Source organism: Lampetra planeri, chromosome 2 (assembly GCF_965212315.1).
Source record: "Lampetra planeri chromosome 2, kcLamPlan1.2.h2, whole genome shotgun sequence".
NCBI classification, from domain to species: domain Eukaryota; kingdom Metazoa; phylum Chordata; class Hyperoartia; order Petromyzontiformes; family Petromyzontidae; genus Lampetra; species Lampetra planeri.
Window position 1 is genome coordinate 10,354,102 of NC_136108.1, and position 18,599 is coordinate 10,372,700.

Here is an 18,599-nt window from a genome sequence, read left to right on the forward strand (position 1 = left end):
AAATAACATTTAGTCGAACAGTAGGAAGTTTAAAAAAAAAATTACAGCCAACCCAAAAGTGCCCATTTCATGAAATTATGTCATTTTAATGAAGGTAAAAGTAAATACTGATAGCTCTATATGCAACTTTTCTACAATTTCTGGGTTTAAATAGTAATTTAAGTTTAATAAGAACAAAACTATTGTTATTAATACCGGAATATGCCCATAATATGTCAGCTTATACCCCCCAAAAAGACTCAATTTTCACCTCCCCCCCTCACATATTTCTTAGATTTTTCTTAATTTTACCAACTGTCAGAATACTGAGGAATAAGAAGGCAGTTAAGAAGTTCGTAAATCCACGTAAGATTGCCGTGGTTAATAATTTCAGTCAAAGGTCGTAGGTCACTGCACTTTACGCTCTGTAACGTAATTTACTCAAGTCAGTCCTTTTGACTTAGAAACTGACTGAGTCAAACAAAGTTGTTTTTCTTTACGTGGATACCATCTATTAACATAGGTTGTAACGGTTGTGCTGTATCGCTCTCTGATACATCTTAAAGTTTTACCCCGTGTTTGCTTGGCATGATGTTTGACGTATTGCGCCACGTGCCAAACAATGCGCGGTACAACCCAAAAGCATTTAGACATCACGTGAACAGGCGGGTGTCCCACCTCGCCGGCGGTGGTGTGCGAGTCGATGGTGATTTTGCACGAGCCCCCGCCGTGGCAGTAGATGGTGGTGGTCATCTCTTGCCGGCTCACGATAGCCTGGATCTCCTCTTGTGACGGAATGAATTCCCGCAACTTTGTCTTCCTCAGCGAGTCCAGGATGAAGGAGGCATACTGTTCGGTCTCTGTGCCGGGGAACCGATCCTTTACTCTGTGGAGACAAGGGGCTCTCTATAAGGCCGATTTATTTATTTCCCTTGGCACTGCTTAATTACCCTAGTACACAATGGATGTATACAGATATACAAGGGTATCTCTTTATGATATAAAACTCAGTGCCACTGTCAGGACTCGACATGACAATAAATGTGCCTGGAGAGGATCGTGAAGCGTACACAAACGTGGGTGGAAAAAGGAGTGGGGAAGATTCAAAATCAGGTGGAGAGATGTGGTGGGAAAAGATTTAGATGAAGAGCGCATTGATATTGGCTCAAGAAAGAGAACCATGGGCGAAATTAATTCTGCCCTACAGTTGCTAACGTATGTCGATGGTGATAAGAATTTATATTGGGAGGTTTCAGCCTCCAGTAAGGGTTAGAGAGGGGGGGGGGGCGAGGAGGAGGAGGGGCTCACAGCACCCTCCGGCCGATCGCTCGCAGCACCTCTTCAGGTGGAAGCGGACGTATCGCAAGACGACGCGGCCCGGCGGGAACGTGCAGCTCAAGCAGGCGAACAGGCGCCACGTGCGCAGGCCGCCGGTGCTGAGCGGCTGGGGCGCGAAGCTCGTCTGCTTGACGAGCTGGCAGTAGAGCTCGTCGTGCAGCGGGCGCAGGTCATGGCACGTCTGCAGCACCCCCTGGTAGATGGGCAGCGGCTCAGGCACGGCGTCGAGGCCCTGCAGCGTGTGGAAGATGCGCACCGCCTCTTCCTGCAGCGTCGTGTAGCCGCGCTCCTTGGGCACTGCTCTCCCGCCGGGCGCGGCGCCACCGGCACACGGACACCGAGGATCAACGCGGCCGCTCATGGTTTGGTATTTTTAAAAGCGTATTTCGTTGGGTGCATCGTCGATTTCACTGTTAGTAAAATCTGGAGTCACTATATACATGCTGGAGATAGTTAAAGGCATCACATTCTAAGAAAAGTAAGCCACTTACATTTGTCTTCGGTGTGGGTTCATGCACAAATTTATAGATTCGTTTTTTTATATCCAAACTTTATCAGTAGCGCCACGTGTCTAAACTAGACAGTGACGATATGTGACACAGAGTGAGGACAATCTAACAACAACAGAAACTTCCATTTTACATCACGTTCAAATGGAACCTACATCTCAAAAGCGCCTAACAACTCTGAACGAACATACAAGGGAAAAAAGGAAGGTGGAGGCGGAGAGGACAGGAAACATGGCTAAGAGCAACGCGAGTGACACCGTGATGCGGGTCGGGACAAAGGAACCAGAGCCCAGGATGAACCCCAAGTCCCATGATCAGCTGGGGCAGCATCACCACCACAAGATCATAATCATCAACAACATCATCCAGCTTGGTGGCACTGCACCTCTGTGGATGCTGCTTCACCAACGCAGCATTCTGAGGGTGGGGGGGCCTCAAACTCACGGTTGGGGCTGACGTCACCGTATGGCAGTGGCAGCAGCGGCGAGCGCAGTGGGTGTTGGCTGTAGCGCAGGATCGGGTTCCGCTTGTAAATCTGATCCACCACCTCTGCACTGCACATGTTCTCCTGCACCAGCGGGAAGAGCGCCATTACATCACACTCCGGTGTACTGTGCATACGTGTGCGTGTCTGTCAGGAGGTCACGGAACAGACCGAGGTGCCATGGGTGCCAGTCACCTCAGTCAATCAACCCACGGCACCTGGGTCTGTTCCGTGACCTGCCAGGGGGGCATTTAAAGTGCACCTAGCATGGCACAAGCGCCGTGTTGACGTCACTGCGGCTGTTGTTATTGTTGTCTGTGTATACAAGGTGTATATATGGCTATGGATGACATCGGGGTGAGCGAGGTGCAGGGTGTATAAAACATTAGCACTGGGGAGAAAAAGGTGACCCGGCATGATGGATAGCCAGATCACCATGCTGACCTTAATAGGTGCTCGCTAATAGCACTTGCCGCAGTGGCCCATATGGCTAAATGGGGACCCCTTTGTCTTTGTATGCGTATCATCTGAAGATGGCCTGGGCCCCACGAGGTCAACTCAGCCTAAAACGAGTAACCGATTGTTCTCGACAGGGAAGTAGTGCAATGCAATTCAAAGCGAAACTGGTGTTGAATGTCTCTGGTTGCTATTTGTGTTAATACACATGCTTACTTAGACTATGCGGTGTTAGGGATGGTAACAATGTCTGAGCAGCATACAAAATGAATGTTGAATCCTTAAAAAAAAATCAGCTGTATCTTAACTCACTTCTGTATGGAGGCTTCCCCATGACATGGGGGTTGTTTGACCATACTTCTGTTACTATTTATTCTTTTAATTTTACCAGGTAAGGTCCATTGTGCTATATATAAGCAACCTGGCCACAAATTATAGCTTAACGAAGTAGCTTATCATTTGGATATTTACAGAAACCAAACAATCTCAACATATGTTTCTAAATGTGGAGGGAAAAACCGAAGGACCCGGAAAAAAAATGCACGCGACCACGGGGAGAACATGCAAACTCCTAATATACATGCCTCAGTGTCAGGATTGAACTCACGACCTCCTGTATACCAGGCAAGGTAATTATTAACCTCTTTGCCACTTCACCACGCTGGTCAGTGTGAGTGGGTGAAGAGGAGGCATTGACCGATTTAGAGATCACTCTCTAATGACGATAGCCGTCGTTGGGAATTTAATGTTGCCAGGTTTATCGTGCACTTCTCTAACCACTGCGTGACCGCTCTGCACCCACTTCCCCTCTCCCTCCACCACCCTATACATTTTAGGCATAGCCCAACTTCCTATACAAGTAAATAAACATTTGAAAACAAACTTAAAAGGAACATAAACTTGGATGCTTACATTTGTGGTTCGACCGAAACAAAAATGCAAAAATCAATGACAGGAAGAGCGTTGAGTCGTGGCCAAAGAAGATGTCCACGCTTTGGAGCGTGGGACGTGAAGCAGAGGGGGACGTGGGGAGAGCCGCCACCTTAATGTCCTGGATGAGCTGCTGAGTGGGCGTCTCGATGGGAGTCTTGGAGTCGATGACGGTCTGCACAGCGCTCGCCCAGCGTGACGCCTCCGACAGCAGCTTTGTGTAAAGGTGGTACGAGTGCTTGCGTCCGTGCACCGTGATGCTCCAGTAGCCTGGAGGAAGGACAGCATGGACAGCGGCCGTGCTCGGACATTTAAAACGACGACATTGAGATGAACCGGGCAGGGACACACGGCTAGCATCGTTGGGATCGTGGGGTTGACAAACACAGGTTTGCTCCCGGAATAATATAGAATGTTTGTGTGCAGAGCATGTGACGGTGTTACGTGTGTCAGCAACAATGGTCAAAGAAAAATCCAAGTGTAAATTTCTATTCGCACCCGATTCAGACAGATACGATTTCTAAACTAAATAAAGTCAGGCATGGAGTGACACTTGCTTTAGTAGCAGAAAGAGCACTTCTTAATAGGCATGTAATTATGCATGGATAATCATTGATTCTTATGCTCATGATCTATCTATTCAATTATGTATGTGATGATGATTGAATAAATATCCAAATTAGAATCTAATAATTTGCTAATGTGTGTTGTGTTTTTAGGATACAGAACTCTAAAATGAGAAGTAATAAATGTGCCACAATGCAAACTATTAAACAAAATCGATGGGCCAATAAATAATCGATTCTTGAATGTAACAGCGACCACGAATGGTGGCAATGCCTCCAATCACTGGGCGTGTGAACGGCCCGACCTTTCTGACACATTTAATTCCACTTTCAACATCCAAAACTTTTCAGCTAATTTCCATAGCCGTCCCTTGTCACAACGTGCACAGCTCCACTGCTCCGGAAGGTTCTTTTTACAAAACACCTTTGCCCTGTGAGCACCGCTCTGCACGAGGGTAGTGGCCGTCCACTGGTTGCGTGTCTCGTGCTGTGCTTCTTATATTACAACCGGAATGGTCCAGAACGCTGTTCTGGGAATTACTTTGGCATGCCACATCTGTGTCAACTTACTTCGTACTAATTTTTAGAATCCCGTTCACAGGATCATAGGATTACAGGACACGACAATACAGGATTATTACTGATAGGCTTACCTTGTGCTCTAGTGGTAGTGCATTACGACAATAATCCGTACCCCAAGCAAGCTCGGCAGCATTCCGGATAACATCGAGTGAAGAATCAAGCCCTACTCCTCACCCGTTTCCTTGAAGGTCCTCTCGTCGGGCTGCGTGATGCAGCACAGGCTGTTGAGCACCAGCGTGCCCAGCTTGGTGGTGCCGCGCTCCGAGCTTCGGTAGTAGTCGAGCGAGTTGTGCGTCAGCACCACCCAGCGCTTCTTGAGCCGCTGCGTGAGCGCCGACCTCACGGTGCCCTTGCTAGAGCCCTTCACCTCCTTGTGCAGCCACCCTGGTGGGCAACACACGGAACGCAGCGAGCACAATGCACGTGGTTATTACGCAGCAAACTCTCCATTGTCTCGGGTAATGGGATGGAGGGGATGGCCCGGATAAAACAAAAGCAATGGCAATGTCAAATGTGTTTAGTTACTGCTATATATATATAAATGTAGTGATTGTATGCCTGTGTATAGTGTGGGTGGAGATGCAGAATATGTGTTGTCCTGTTTTTCATTGCTAATGAAATGTAACCGGTTTACTTGCCAAACTGATTGCGGTCTTGTGGGAACCAAGTCAATGACCTTTGAAAAGCGAGAAGCTGCTAATAATTATATAACAGACCCAGTGCGCGATTAACAGGTGCGAATTAGCAAGGTTAATCTGCAATCTGGATAATCCACTCACAGCTAATGGAGAGTTAACTGCACTCCTTGTGCGGACACACACACAAAGGTTCCTCGTTTAGCCATATGGACGATTGTGGTAAGTGCTGCTAATGAGCACTTATTAAAGCTGGCATGGTGCATGAAGCAGGGGTGTGGTCAGCACCATGCCTGGTCACCGAAGTTAAGGCTGTCTTGACCTAGACACCTGCTGATACTACTACTTGCTACTCATCTCATCTGTGGACGAGAATCAAACTCGGGTCACCATATTTGTAGCTAAATGCGCGAGTACTATCCCAAACCAACAGGAATCATTCGGTCGTGCATTCTCCGACAATTCCTCCGTGCTTATCCATAGTTTCGTTTGGCTTTATTTCTATTCATTTTCGGAACAGAGATTGAATGTTTCTCATTGGAATTTCACACGCAGCTTAGAGAGCACTGGGGTAATATGAAACCAGCACACGGGGCTCAAGAAGGCAAAAGCTTTCGCAACATGGAATACCCACACAGCTGCAGGCAGCTGTGCAAGTTGAGAATTTCAAAGAATTTCAGAAATCATTGTGAGCTATTTGAGACTTCGCTTCAAGTTTTTGGCTGTTGACATTGTTGTGTGTCACTACAAAGTTTCAAGAATACATCCCAAGAATGTTCAGGTAGGTGTGTGTGTGTGCATGCATGCGTGTATATGTATGCTGTGTGCATATGTGTGTGTGTGCGCGTATCTTAGTGTGCATATCTGTGCATTTATGTACGTGAATATGTGCAAGCTTCTACACGTTTCTGTGTGCGTGTTAGCAAGCATGCATACGTTCACGCGTGTGTATGTATATGTGTAGGTGTAAACATCGCCACTGGGGAAACAAAGGCGGTCGGGCGTGGTGCTGGCCATCCACCCCCTCGTGTACCGTTCCAGCCATCATAGGTGCTCGCTAACAGCACTTGCCCCTACAGTCTGTTAAGGCCATACGGGGGATCTTTGTCTTTGTACGTGCGTGTATGTGCACGCGTGTACGTGTCTGTGCGTGCTCCCGTATGCGCGCGCCATTTCATCGTGCACCTCGCACGATGAACTCCTGTCCCTCGACGCGCGCATCGCCCTTGCTGCGCTGCAGCAGCGCGATCCAGTGGTGCATCTCCTCAGCCGTGTCAGTGTTGCACTGCAGCACGCGGTTCGCCGTGATGATCACAAACGAGTTTTGTCTGAATGCGCGCCACATCAGAACATCAGAGGATCGGAGCGTCAGAAAGTGTACTAACGAGAGGCGGCCATTCCGTCCATCCAGCTAGTTACTGCAACAAACTAGACAAGCGAGAAGGCAGCCAGAAATCGGCTCCAACAATTGCCTCAGCTCTGTGGTGGGGTGGGGGACACTGACTATGTAGAATCACAAATGAGTATTTACATTTTTAAACATTTTGAATTGCATAAAAAAATTGGTCAATTTAGACCATGACGCGGTCACGCAATGCTAGAGACATCAAGGGATTTTTTTACCATCCGCTGTGAAGTAGGTTAATATACCCGCAGATACATGCAACTATAAAAGACAAAGATCCCCCATATAGCCTGAACAGACTGTTGGGGCAGTGCTGTTAGCGAGCACCCATGAAGGCCAGCATGCCACACGAGGGGGTGGCTGGCCAGCACCACGCCCGGCCGCCTTTGTCTCCCGAGTAGCAATGTTCACACAATGCTCCAGGTACTCATTTGAGGCGGAGTCAAACTAGGGGAAGCCCAGGACCGGTTCAAATAATCGTCACTGGTCTTGGCCGTGAGCGGGAATCGAACCCGGGTCGCCAGGTTTGTAGTGCAGCACGCTAACTACTACACTACTGCACGCGCACACACACACACAGGCTCGATTGTACACGTGTACATACATAAGCTCTCCAGACGGTCCATCTATGCTCCCCACCTTCACTACACTACACTGACGAGCATTGTGAAGTACGGTCAAATAACCCCCGTGACTGCATTGAAAATACAGCGCGTCACTGTCACTCGTGCCATTGGCCTACATGGGACACAGTCGAGGTATGTATGAAAATAAGCACAGTTCGCTTTTTGGTGAGTCTTCATTTCATATTTAATCACTACTGTGGGCAATCAGCCACGGCTCTGAACTACCACCACACACTCAAGGCAACAGAGTATTGTACAAACCTGTCTGGGTTGTCAGAGGCGCAGGCTGCATCTATTAAACCAACATCCAGAGTTCCCTGAAACATTACAGAGGACAGAGAAACAGTCTTATTTCAGAGGCAATATGACCGTATTCAAATTCTCTTCCATCGTATTCGTTTAATAATTGATCATTGAGAAGTTCAAGTCTATGTAATTGTCGGCTGGAAGTGTGAGTGGGACAGGTGTGAGTAATAGAGGCAGGGCCACGGGGCTGTCAGTTGATGAAATGAGTGGCGAATGCTGGCTTAGCGAGGCAGTGAGGAGCAGCGACCACCGTGCATTTGTGTACTTACCAAACATGCTCATCTAAGCGGGAGCCAATATTTAAAATATTTTGCCCCTGACCGATTTTCAAAGCCAAACATCAAACTGAAAAATAGTAAAAAATAAATCCACAGGCCACCACTTAAATCGGTCAGGTTGGAAAGTGTGGAACTGTACTAGGGCTGTTTAACACGTAGGCTTATGGATGTACTGGGGCTCTCAGGCCAGAGGTGTCCATGGTCCAGGGGGGGCTCGGACACTGGGTTATGAAAAAAGGGAGGGAGATCGGGCAGGGAAAATAACCAACTTAATTCGTTGCATCAGGACCTAGAGAAACCAAGCTCCACCACCACTGGCAAGGCCATGTGCTCACCACAGCGTTCTTGGGATTGGCCATCTCGTCGTGCATGGTCTGCAGCTCCTGCTCGGAAGAGCCGTGCACGCGGCTCATAGCGCTGAACCACTCACTGTGCTCGACCGAACACACACATACACACACACAGAAAGACACACACACACACAAAGACACACACACATGGCCACATGGTCACGTCGTGAGACATCCAGCAGCGGCAAACAACCACAGACACATCTGGCAGTGACTCATCACAGGCACAATGCCAGCAGCTGCCATGGATTTTCTGAAGACGGTATTTCTTTGAAATGAAAACATACACGGACAAAGGGACTCTCGTAGGCGGCTGGGCATGGTGCTGGCCACCCACAGCTTCTTCGCGAGCCGCGCTGGCCTTCATCGGTGCTCGCTGGCAGCACTTGCTCCTACAGTCTTGTTAAGGCTATACGGGGGATCATTGTCTTTATATATACGCACACACATCACCATAGGCCAATAGGTGCCTGGTAACAGCACTTGTCCCAACAGTCCATTAAAGGCTCACTATCAGAAATTGCCCAAACAGCCTAGGTAGGTTACACAGAGGATTTTCGTCTTTGTACTATGTATATATGTGTGAAGACGAAATAGAGAAATATTAAAAAAACATTGTTTGTAAGTGTATCAAAGCTTGCTCTTATTATTCAATTCCACTTACATAATTGGCACTTATTATTGAAATAAAACTCACAAGTACTGCATTATATAACTCGCGGGAGCTGATTTCTTTATTACAGCACCTCATTGGATAACCTTTTTACTATGGTTGCATTTGTCTTGTAATTCTCTTCCCACCAATTAGCCCACATGCAAAGGAACACATGTACGGCACCGTGTGCATGTGTCATGTGACATATTTACAGACACACTCACAACATTGCTTCCGGCGTCTCACCTGGCGTCTTCAGGAGACTCGGCAATGAGCTGGTACGTCCGCTCTTTCATCACCACGTTGATGCCGTTCTCCTTGTCTGTGTTGTCAATAATTTCTCTGCCAGGGCAACAGCAGCCACAGGACGTGCAGGCAGCAAGGGGTATTTTTTTTAACCATATTTCACCATACCGTCCATAATTAATAGAAGTTTTTTTGGGTTAGATCGCGTAAATATATGTGTCGTTAAAACCCGCCACCACCCGACACAGCCAACTAGTAAGGGTTGTCACGTAAACAGAACGTGCCAATTCGTCACTAGTACAGCACACCGGTGTGTTGGAGAGCCAAGCCAAAACAAAACAAAACCTCTATTATGGATGATATTGGTCGCGAAAGCCAACGTGTTAAATTCACCATACCGGTCAGTGACGCAAGAGGGCAGACCAGAACAAGAGGTTGCAATGCACCTTACACCTCTTCTGCCCACAGTGCCTATAACACCTGATTTATGCAGGGTGGTCACCCATCCGAGCACTAACCAGGCTCAAAGCTGCTTGGCTTTCATCGGATGACATTGGGGTTACTTTGGGCGATTTGGTCAGAGACGTACATCTCCTCGCCACTGGTTTCATATCATGCACCACCGGCTCATTGTGGAAGTGGAGCATACATAGTTTCGATCGGAGGCAGAGCTCACCAAAACAATCGCTTAATCGTCGTGACCTTAAGACTAAATTGAGCTAAACTATGCTGTTCTATTCCTGAACAAAGGCTTTCATACACAATGGGAGGAACGAGCCCATGCACATAATCCACCCCATTTCAGGTTGACGAATGTGAGCACAAGTGGCGTGAAGAATGTGCAGGTCCACTGCGGCTGTGAGCGGAGGGAATGAGAGGCCCAGGTGAGCCAAGTGAGGTCACAACGCTCACCACACCAGACCCGATACAAACCGGAATGTTCCGATTCTCACTAATCTTACACTACGAGACATCTCCTTTACCAGTGGCAAAATATAGTAATAGGTTTTTACCCTTTCAACTGGTACAAAAACTGACACCTTTATACAAGGCATCATGTTTGCAATAACCACAACACAAGCAGTGTTGTCGTCATCTGGTCCAACACCAATGGAGACTAGGCTTTAAGAAAAGTTGTCTCGGGTGTGGACCAATCAACTTTAAGAACAGTGCATATCATTATCATCATCAGAGTTGTTTCTTTTTGATTTGCAAACATGATGCCTTGTATAAAGGTGTCAGTTTTTGTACCAGTTGAAAGGGTAAAAACCTATTACTATCTCACTAATCATGTTCACATAGCCTTGAGCGCAGTGATGTAGTGAGGTATGCATGGACTCTGGTGTAAAGAATGAAATGGCACCCCCCATCCAATTTCCCAATTTCCCATCCTCTTCGGTTCATGGGCCCCCCTGTGCAGTTGCACCATCTGCACACTCGATAGCTACGCCGCTGTTGGAGATGAGCCCGAAGTCACTCGTCACACCCGGGTGAACTTTCCTTCTGTTCATCTCCACTTGTTTCGCTCGACAAAACATCGTGTTATTTCGTTGGCGTCGGTGCATAGCCACAAACAGCAAGAGCTCGGGACAATGGTCAACACACTTTCTAAAAGAGAGAAAATAAACAAGTACGTCTATATAAAATTGACGACATAGCAGGAAATGGCCCTTCTCCATGGCTCTGGATCACTGTGCTATGGGGGTCATTTCCCCAGAACGTCACCGATTCGATACTTTTTCTTGTTTATTCCACTTTAGTTTGGAGCTCTGGCCGGAGTCTGTGCCTGTTAAAAACTTGGTTCCATTTCTCCTCGTGCTCCCAACGAGCGTGGATGTTTTGCAGAGCATCAGCCGCCCCCCCCCCCCCCCCGCCTGGTGGAAACGCAGCCGAGCTGTTCTCACCTGGCCGAGCGAACGTTGAGGACGCCCTTGAGCTTCTCCTCGCTGTCGCTCTCGAAGTACATGAGCTTGGCGTCGCGCAGCACGAACCAGCGGCGCTTCCAGTTCCGGCGCGACAGCGTGGAGGTGCCGCCGCCCTTCTTGTGGAGCCAGCCAGCCTTGAGGGCCTCCTGCTTGGCGCGGAACCACATGAAGGTGTCGTCCTTGAGCACGCACCAGCGCCGCTTCCACATGTTCATCATGCCCACTGCAGGGTGGCAGCGCACGCACGTGCAAAGACAAAGATCCCCCATAATCCGATTAGCACGGTTGGCTACGTAGGGTGCGAAAGACGTTCAACGTACAGTACATGCATGCATAGCCTTAACAGGCTTTTGGGGCAAGTGCTGTTATCGAGCACCTATGAAGGCCGGCACAGCACACGAGGGGGTGGTTGGTCAACACCGCACCCAGCCGCCTTTGTCTGCCGAGTGGCGATGTTCACACACAGCACTAGGTACTCATGTGAGGCTGAGTCGACCTAGGGAAGACCTATGACCAGTTCAAATATTTTCAACTTATGGATCGTGAGTGGGAACAAACTCGGGTGGCTGGGTTCATAGCGCAGCGCACTAACCGCTGCACCACACACACAGACACATGCGGAAAATCACATGCTCATCACAAGGGGTATCATGGGAGGGAGTGGAAATAAGCAAATGTTCTTTGAGTGAGGTGCATTTTTGTTTGTATATCTTTGGAAATCCTAGCAATGTTCGTCAGCTGGTCTCGCAGCCCACCTTTGATGTGGAGGTAGCTATGGAAGTAAGGCGTGCCCAGGGAGCTGTAGATGGTTTCCCGACGGGATGCCAGATCCTCCTCATCAAACCCTCGGTCGAAATCTTCATCGCTCTCTCCCACCTGACCACAACAACAAAAACAAGACCACATCCGTGCTCACACGACCATCGCACGGAACGCAGTGTCATCGAAGGAGCAGAACGTGGCGGCGTGTGTGCTCACCGACAACTGGGGCCCGTCCAGCGAGCCGTAGGCCGAGCCGTTGTACGTGTTTACGGAGTAGCGGAACTCGCGCTCGGGGGACAGCGGCTGCCGGCTGGTGCGTCGCATCCTGACCGTCTCGGTGCCGGTGACGGAGGCCGTGTCCTCGCCCTCCAGGTCAAACTCCTCGAGCAGCGGGGCGTCATACACAGGCTCCTCCTGCGCCTCGGCCACGGCGGCGTCGGGCGCCGTCCTGCCCGCCAGCTGGTCCTCCTCGAACGACTCGTCGCTCGTGTGTATTCCGCTCGTGCGCTGGTCGTACGAGCCCTTGCTGCCCACGACCCCCTCGCCGCTGGTGCCTTCGCCCCCTTCGCCGAGCTCCCCGACGCCGCTGCCGGCGCCCGTGCCGCGGCTGCCCGGTCGCGATGAGCCCCTGCGGTGCTCTTCGGCGCCGCCGCCGACGAAGCCCTCGTCGTCCTCCTCTTCGGGCGCCTTGCCCCCACTCTCAGGCCTCGGCGGCCCCTCCAGCGAGCCGCCGCTGCTCCGGCTGAGGGCACCGCCCTCGCTGTCGTAGCCCTCGCCGAAGTCGAGCGACTCGAGGAAGTCTTGGGCGGCGCACGCGGCCTCCTGCTCCAGCCGGCGGATTGCCTGCTCACGAGCCAGCCACTCGCCCTCCGCCTCGGAGCCCAGTTCCGTGGGCGATGGCCGGGCGAGCGGGTCCTTGGCCGGGGCGGCGGTGTCAGCTGCCGCCAGCTGCAGCTGCCGGAGCTCGTCGATCTCGCGCTCCAGCCGCTGGATCACCAGCAGCTGCTCCGTCTCCTGCATCGGGTCCGACCCCGCAGTTGTTGGGTTTTCGCCGTCGGTCGCGCCAGCGGCTGCGTCCATCGTGGCTTTCTTCCGCATTTCCTCTTCCTCCTGCTGAAGACGTAAGCATGAAGCCGCATTACTTTGGCACACGAACTGGGAAATTCCACACCAGCTGTGAGTTGTGTCATGCGCTGCAAAGGCTTTAGTGTGTTTATTTTTTTATGGAATAGGTGCGAATAGGTCACGTGGATAAATACCTTCTGAGCCAGCTCTGCTTCTAGTTTTCGCCTGCAAGTGACAAATATTTTTAGACAATGTGAAATTGTGACGCATACTGTATTTCATGAGCCAAGCAATTTAAAAAAACGTCTTTAATTGTATCGATGAGCCCCCTTTCTCACGTGTTTTCTTTTTCTCCATTTTTATCCCTGGAGGTGTCATGTAGCGAGTTGAATACTACATTTGGATCTCTCGCAAAGCAGTGCAGCCCCTCGTTGGGGAATGGCTCACACAGTTGGGGAGTGTGGCCCTCTCTAAATACCTCTGCCACAACAAGTCATCTTCAGCACGAGAAAGTAAATCCCACGTTTTATTTTTGAGAGCTGGAATTTAACCAAATGAAGTACAAAACCATACTTAATGGGATGCTTTTTTTTTCTTTCATTCAGTAATTTTGTGACCACGCCAAGACCATCTGCTCAACAGAACCTGGCAGCTGAAAACCCAGATTCGAACCCCCAACATCCGAGCGGTGCGAATCCTTACTGCTCCTCCTCCATCCTCCTCAGCTCCTCCTCCCTCCTCCTGCGCTCCTCCTCCTCGCGCCTACGCTTCTCCTCCAGCAGAGCACGGTAGAGGCGGCGGGCCAGCGCGCTGCGCCGGTGCTTCTGCAGCGTGATGGCGCTCGTCCGCAGCCTGGAGAAGCGGCGCTGGCACGAGCGGCAGCGGAACCACGCCTGCACGGCCACGGCGCACGCACGCAGCCGGCGGAAACGCTTCCTGCTCCACGGCACGCGCGCACACACGACACACGCACATTACACTGTAAACATTTTTTTTTTTTTACCAGGTAAGGCCCACTGAGCTATATGGCTCTTTTTCAAAAGCAACCTGGCCACAAATTATAGCTCAACAAAGTGGCGTATTGTGTGGATATGTATAGCAGCCAAATACTCTAAACTAGTGCTTCTTAACTTGGAGTGCATGCACCCCCTAGGGGTGCGAGATGCCCTTTCTTGGGGTGTGAGACATGCCAGACTTTTTTAGAAAGTAAATCGTCGATACACAAATTAAGCACGGGCACGTAAATACAACTACTTTGTTTAATCAAACCTATGCATTTATTAACATTATAAATGTTTTAACGATTGAAAATCAAAGGGGTGCAAGGCTGCAGTAAAGGTTAAGAACGACTGCTCTAAACGCATGTTTCTAAATGTGGAGGCAAAAACCGGAGCACCACGTGACCACGGGGAGAACATGGAAACTCCAAATATATAACAGGCGTCAGGGTCGGGATCGATCCCACGAACTCCTGTATACCAGGCGAGGTAGTTAACATTTCGACACTGTGGCGCACCTCACATGATATAGAGATTCACAATGCACGCGCAACTATGCGCATGCACATTACACATTACACGCTCACATGACCGCATGGACATCATGTGTACACTCAGATGTACACGATGCACATATATATACACACACGCGCTTGCACACGCCAAGCACATGTAATGCACACGCTCGTATACGGTACACAAACAATGCCCGCACATGACGTTATTGCGTTGCGCTGAAATGTGCGCGTTTAAAGTTCTTTATTTGACATTTGGGAGCTGAATGACTTGTTAGGGATGCGGATAATCATTCATTCTTAAAGTAAATATACAAAAGGTGATTTTAAAAGTCTATTTGTATCGAGGAAGTAATCATAACCACAATGCACTGCATATGGATATGTAACATCCACTAAATAGTGATAAATGCGGGGCATAAACGCTGTGACATTTTACATTTGCTGCTGATCTGTATCACATTAATACAGCATATGAATGCTCCAAGGAATTATTTACATTCAGAATTCATTTGAATTCGATAGACCTCCTCTGGACGGAGATCCCAGCACGTGGAGAGCAATATCGCACATCGTGGCGAACAATGGGCGGTTAAACATGGGAAACGCTTCGGAGTGCCGCACGTCACAACCGAGATTCACCTGCACAGTGGAGGCAGCAGACAAGCAACAGGAAAGGCAGTGCAAACATGTTCACATGCAGCCTGGCACTTCCATCCACTGCTGGCCCCTGCCCTTTGACCTACAATCTGCTGACCTTGCAAGGTAGGCGAGCACATGCGCGCGGATGAGAGTGGCGGATTTGTGCAGCTCGGTGTCGCGCAGCTTCTCCAGGTTCTGCTCCAGCGTGTCGCGTAGGAACACCTGGCGAGACGACACACGCACGGGCTCGCGTGTGTCACCCCGCGCACCACGATAGCGGAATCCCAAAATCCTCCGCACCCGCCCCCGTAATCGAGATCACGTCACCCCAGCGCTGCGCTCGCTCCGTTGGCTCCCAATCCAAATCCCAGACGTATTTCATGCTGGCACCGTCTTCAAGATCTTCCATGGATACGCCCCTGCGTACTACTCCCCTCTCATCTCTGTCTACTCCCTTTCACGCACTCTCCTTCCTATCCCTCGCATCGCCCTAGTACTCGCATCCATGCGCTATTATACTCGTCCGCTCTCATCTCACTCTTCTGTCTTTCATGCAACTCTCTTGCCCCAGCAACCAACGCCTGCAGTTGAAGCTCCCCGTCAATCTTCGCTCAGTGGGAGATCACTCATTCTCCTCTGCTGCCCCCAGCGTCTGGAACTCTCCAGTCGTCCGTGCTGTCAAACACTTTGCGACGAATCAAGTCCACGTTCAAGACCTTCTTGTTTTGTTTGCCTATGACTTACTGCCTCTCCCCTCACGCAATGAACGCGCCCACTGTTTCTCTACAGCGTCTGCATATGCGGTCGTTTTAAGACACTACGGTGCAATAAATTCAGCCAGATTGCATTGCACGGTACCTGCATTGCATTGATAAACCATAGGTGACAGAAATAGCGCCCCCTACCGTTTCAACGCAAGAACAGGAGCCCCAATGCCGCCGAACTTCGTGCAGTCTCAATATCTCACTCACGCATACATTACACAGGCTTAGCATTGTGGTTTTCAATGTTCCATGAATAAAGTTTCATAAAATCCTCTACGTCTCTATGGAATAATGAATAATACATTAATGATCTCGGCGAAGCAAAAAATTGCGGCAAAGCAGCTCGTCACAGGATGTGCTTCCAGTTAAATTGATGCCCTTGAAAAAAAAAACAGAAAAAATCGTCGATCAGCGCAGCATCTCTCGTCTCACGCACCTTGGTTTTCCCGAGCTGCCAGGCAGCATTCTTCGCGTCGTACACGCGGAGGAGTGCGATGCACTTGCCCTTGGGGTCGTCGGGCACCTCGCGGTTCCCAAGCAGCACCTTGTACCTGCGGCGGCGAAGGTGCCAGGAGAGTGGGAAGTGGCAACGGAGGCAGAGAGGCGCGGTTTTGCACGACACTACTGTGTGCGGGCGCAGCATGGGGGTGCGATGACGATGGTGGCGATGGTGGTGCCGGAGATCGTGTTTGCATAGTGTTGGTTGTGGTGCCTCACACCTTGTCAATGCAATGTTGGTGCACCGCTGGGTGCGGTGTTAAGAGATTTCATCCTTGAAATATTAGTGACATAACTGGCAGCGGTGTTGACGATTTTGTTGGTGCGGTGCCAGCTCGGGGTCAACGTGGCGTGAGTGCGGCGTCGGCAATGGAGTTACTGTGCTGTCGTCGACGATTTTGCCGGCGAGCGAGCGGGTATCGTCCATGTCGTGTCAGGTACTGCATTGGTGCAGTTCCGGCAATGGTGTCAGTGCTGCGTCCACTTGATGCAGGCCGAGTCTCAACGTGTCGGAGATTTTCTCGGTGTCGTGTTTTTGTTGCCGTGTCTGTGCGATGTCGGCGTGGAACTGGCGCGGTGTCAGGCCGGTAGCGCCGTCGTGGTTTTTGCGCCGGTACCTGCTGTAGAAATCTTGGAAGGGTCGGCGCACTGGGTAGCCGGCGCGGCGAATGCGTACGGTCTCCAGCATGCCCGAGTAGCGCAGCTGGTTCAGCACCACCACGTGCTCAAACCGCTGGGCCAGCTGCAGGCGGCAACGGCGGTGGTGAGATAAAAGATTGCGCACAGAAATGTTTGTTGTTATTTGGTTGCCTTGGTAGCAACAGCTACAAGGTAATGTTATTTACAGTGATCCCAAATAAATAAGGTAACAACGTTAATTATGGCTCTCGGAAGTGCCACCTATGAAACGAAAGTATTTTCTTCGAAAAAAACTGCATTTAGTTCAACAAAAAGAGCAACCGTATAATTTTAGTATTTGGTTGAACACTTACTTAAAAAACTAAGAAAGTTGCATTGTCACAAAATAATTAAGTGGCATGCAGTTACAATAAATGCAACGGAATTAAATGAATCGAATTCAATTACAATGAATGCAATATACAAATACAATAGAAACACTGCGTGTTGCATTTAACATACTTAGTTCATGTTACTAAATGTAAGAGCAGCACTGTGAACATTGAATAACATCAAATGAATGCTGCAGTTACAACACTGATCATGAGACAGAAAACAGCCATGATGAATGAATGAATATAAAGAGAGTCATTTCTACCGGGACTTTTGGAATAGATCACCCACACCCTGCCCGGCAGCCATTTCCACAGTCAGCAGCCAGGTGACTCATCGGTAACATCTCACAGTACTTTCTGTTTTTGTAATGACTCAAAACACACAATGTGTCACACAGCTTGTTCTGTGACGTGACCTACATTAGACTGGCTAAGACATAACGCACAAAAGAACCATCTTACGTGCCATATAATTAGAACGCACCACATATACTTGGCAAATCTCAATAGCTCGTTCAGGATATACCGCATATTTTTTTTTCTCCAGGTTATACCGTGTTTGTTATGGCATGTTGTTCGTCGTTTTGCTCCACATGCTGGGGGCTTCTTGAGGAATGGAATTCAGAAACTGGAGAAGTAGCTGAAGAAGCTACCAGCACGTGGAGCAAAACGTCGGACATCAAACCGAATAGCACGAGGCACAACCCCAGAACATAGAAGAGAGCTTTACAGTACAACCGCGGTTAAAATGTTGCAGCAGATCACAATGCGGCACAAAATTAATGCGGCTAAAAACGTTCACGTAGCTTCAGTCAGATACCTGCTGGCAGTATTCAAGAACAATTACTGGCTTCTGTTTCACTCACATAACTCGAGAACGGACACAGCAGTCAGCGCAACTCCTGCCCTGTAGCATCGGGTCGAGAGGATGCACGGCGCTGACCGTCACGCTCATGTTTACAAGCGAGTGCTCGCAAATAACTCGCGCCGCGACTTTATAGCAGCGCGGCAAAGCTGTGCACTGGCAAACGGAGCCGTGGGGCTAGGAGGGGCGAGAGGGTGCAGTCTGAGA

General features: G+C 49.6%; 1 protein-coding gene across 1 annotated transcript in view; it reads right to left on the reverse strand.

Annotated features, from left to right (window-relative positions):
- The window catches only part of MYO10 (myosin X), a 74,613-nt gene that overhangs the window by 4,637 nt on the left and 51,377 nt on the right, over positions 1-18,599 (reverse strand). The window contains exons 20-36 of the mRNA XM_078606660.1: positions 17,132-17,256; positions 16,453-16,567; positions 15,368-15,474; positions 13,800-14,033; positions 13,292-13,322; positions 12,249-13,145; positions 12,026-12,146; positions 11,250-11,493; positions 9,346-9,441; positions 8,430-8,523; positions 7,772-7,827; positions 6,665-6,807; positions 5,019-5,228; positions 3,809-3,966; positions 2,271-2,394; positions 1,317-1,614; positions 658-865 (exon numbers count right to left, since the gene is read on the reverse strand). Coding sequence (XP_078462786.1) covers positions 658-865; positions 1,317-1,614; positions 2,271-2,394; positions 3,809-3,966; positions 5,019-5,228; positions 6,665-6,807; positions 7,772-7,827; positions 8,430-8,523; positions 9,346-9,441; positions 11,250-11,493; positions 12,026-12,146; positions 12,249-13,145; positions 13,292-13,322; positions 13,800-14,033; positions 15,368-15,474; positions 16,453-16,567; positions 17,132-17,256 — 3,261 coding nt within the window. The remainder of the gene's footprint in view (positions 1-657; positions 866-1,316; positions 1,615-2,270; positions 2,395-3,808; positions 3,967-5,018; positions 5,229-6,664; positions 6,808-7,771; positions 7,828-8,429; positions 8,524-9,345; positions 9,442-11,249; positions 11,494-12,025; positions 12,147-12,248; positions 13,146-13,291; positions 13,323-13,799; positions 14,034-15,367; positions 15,475-16,452; positions 16,568-17,131; positions 17,257-18,599) is intronic.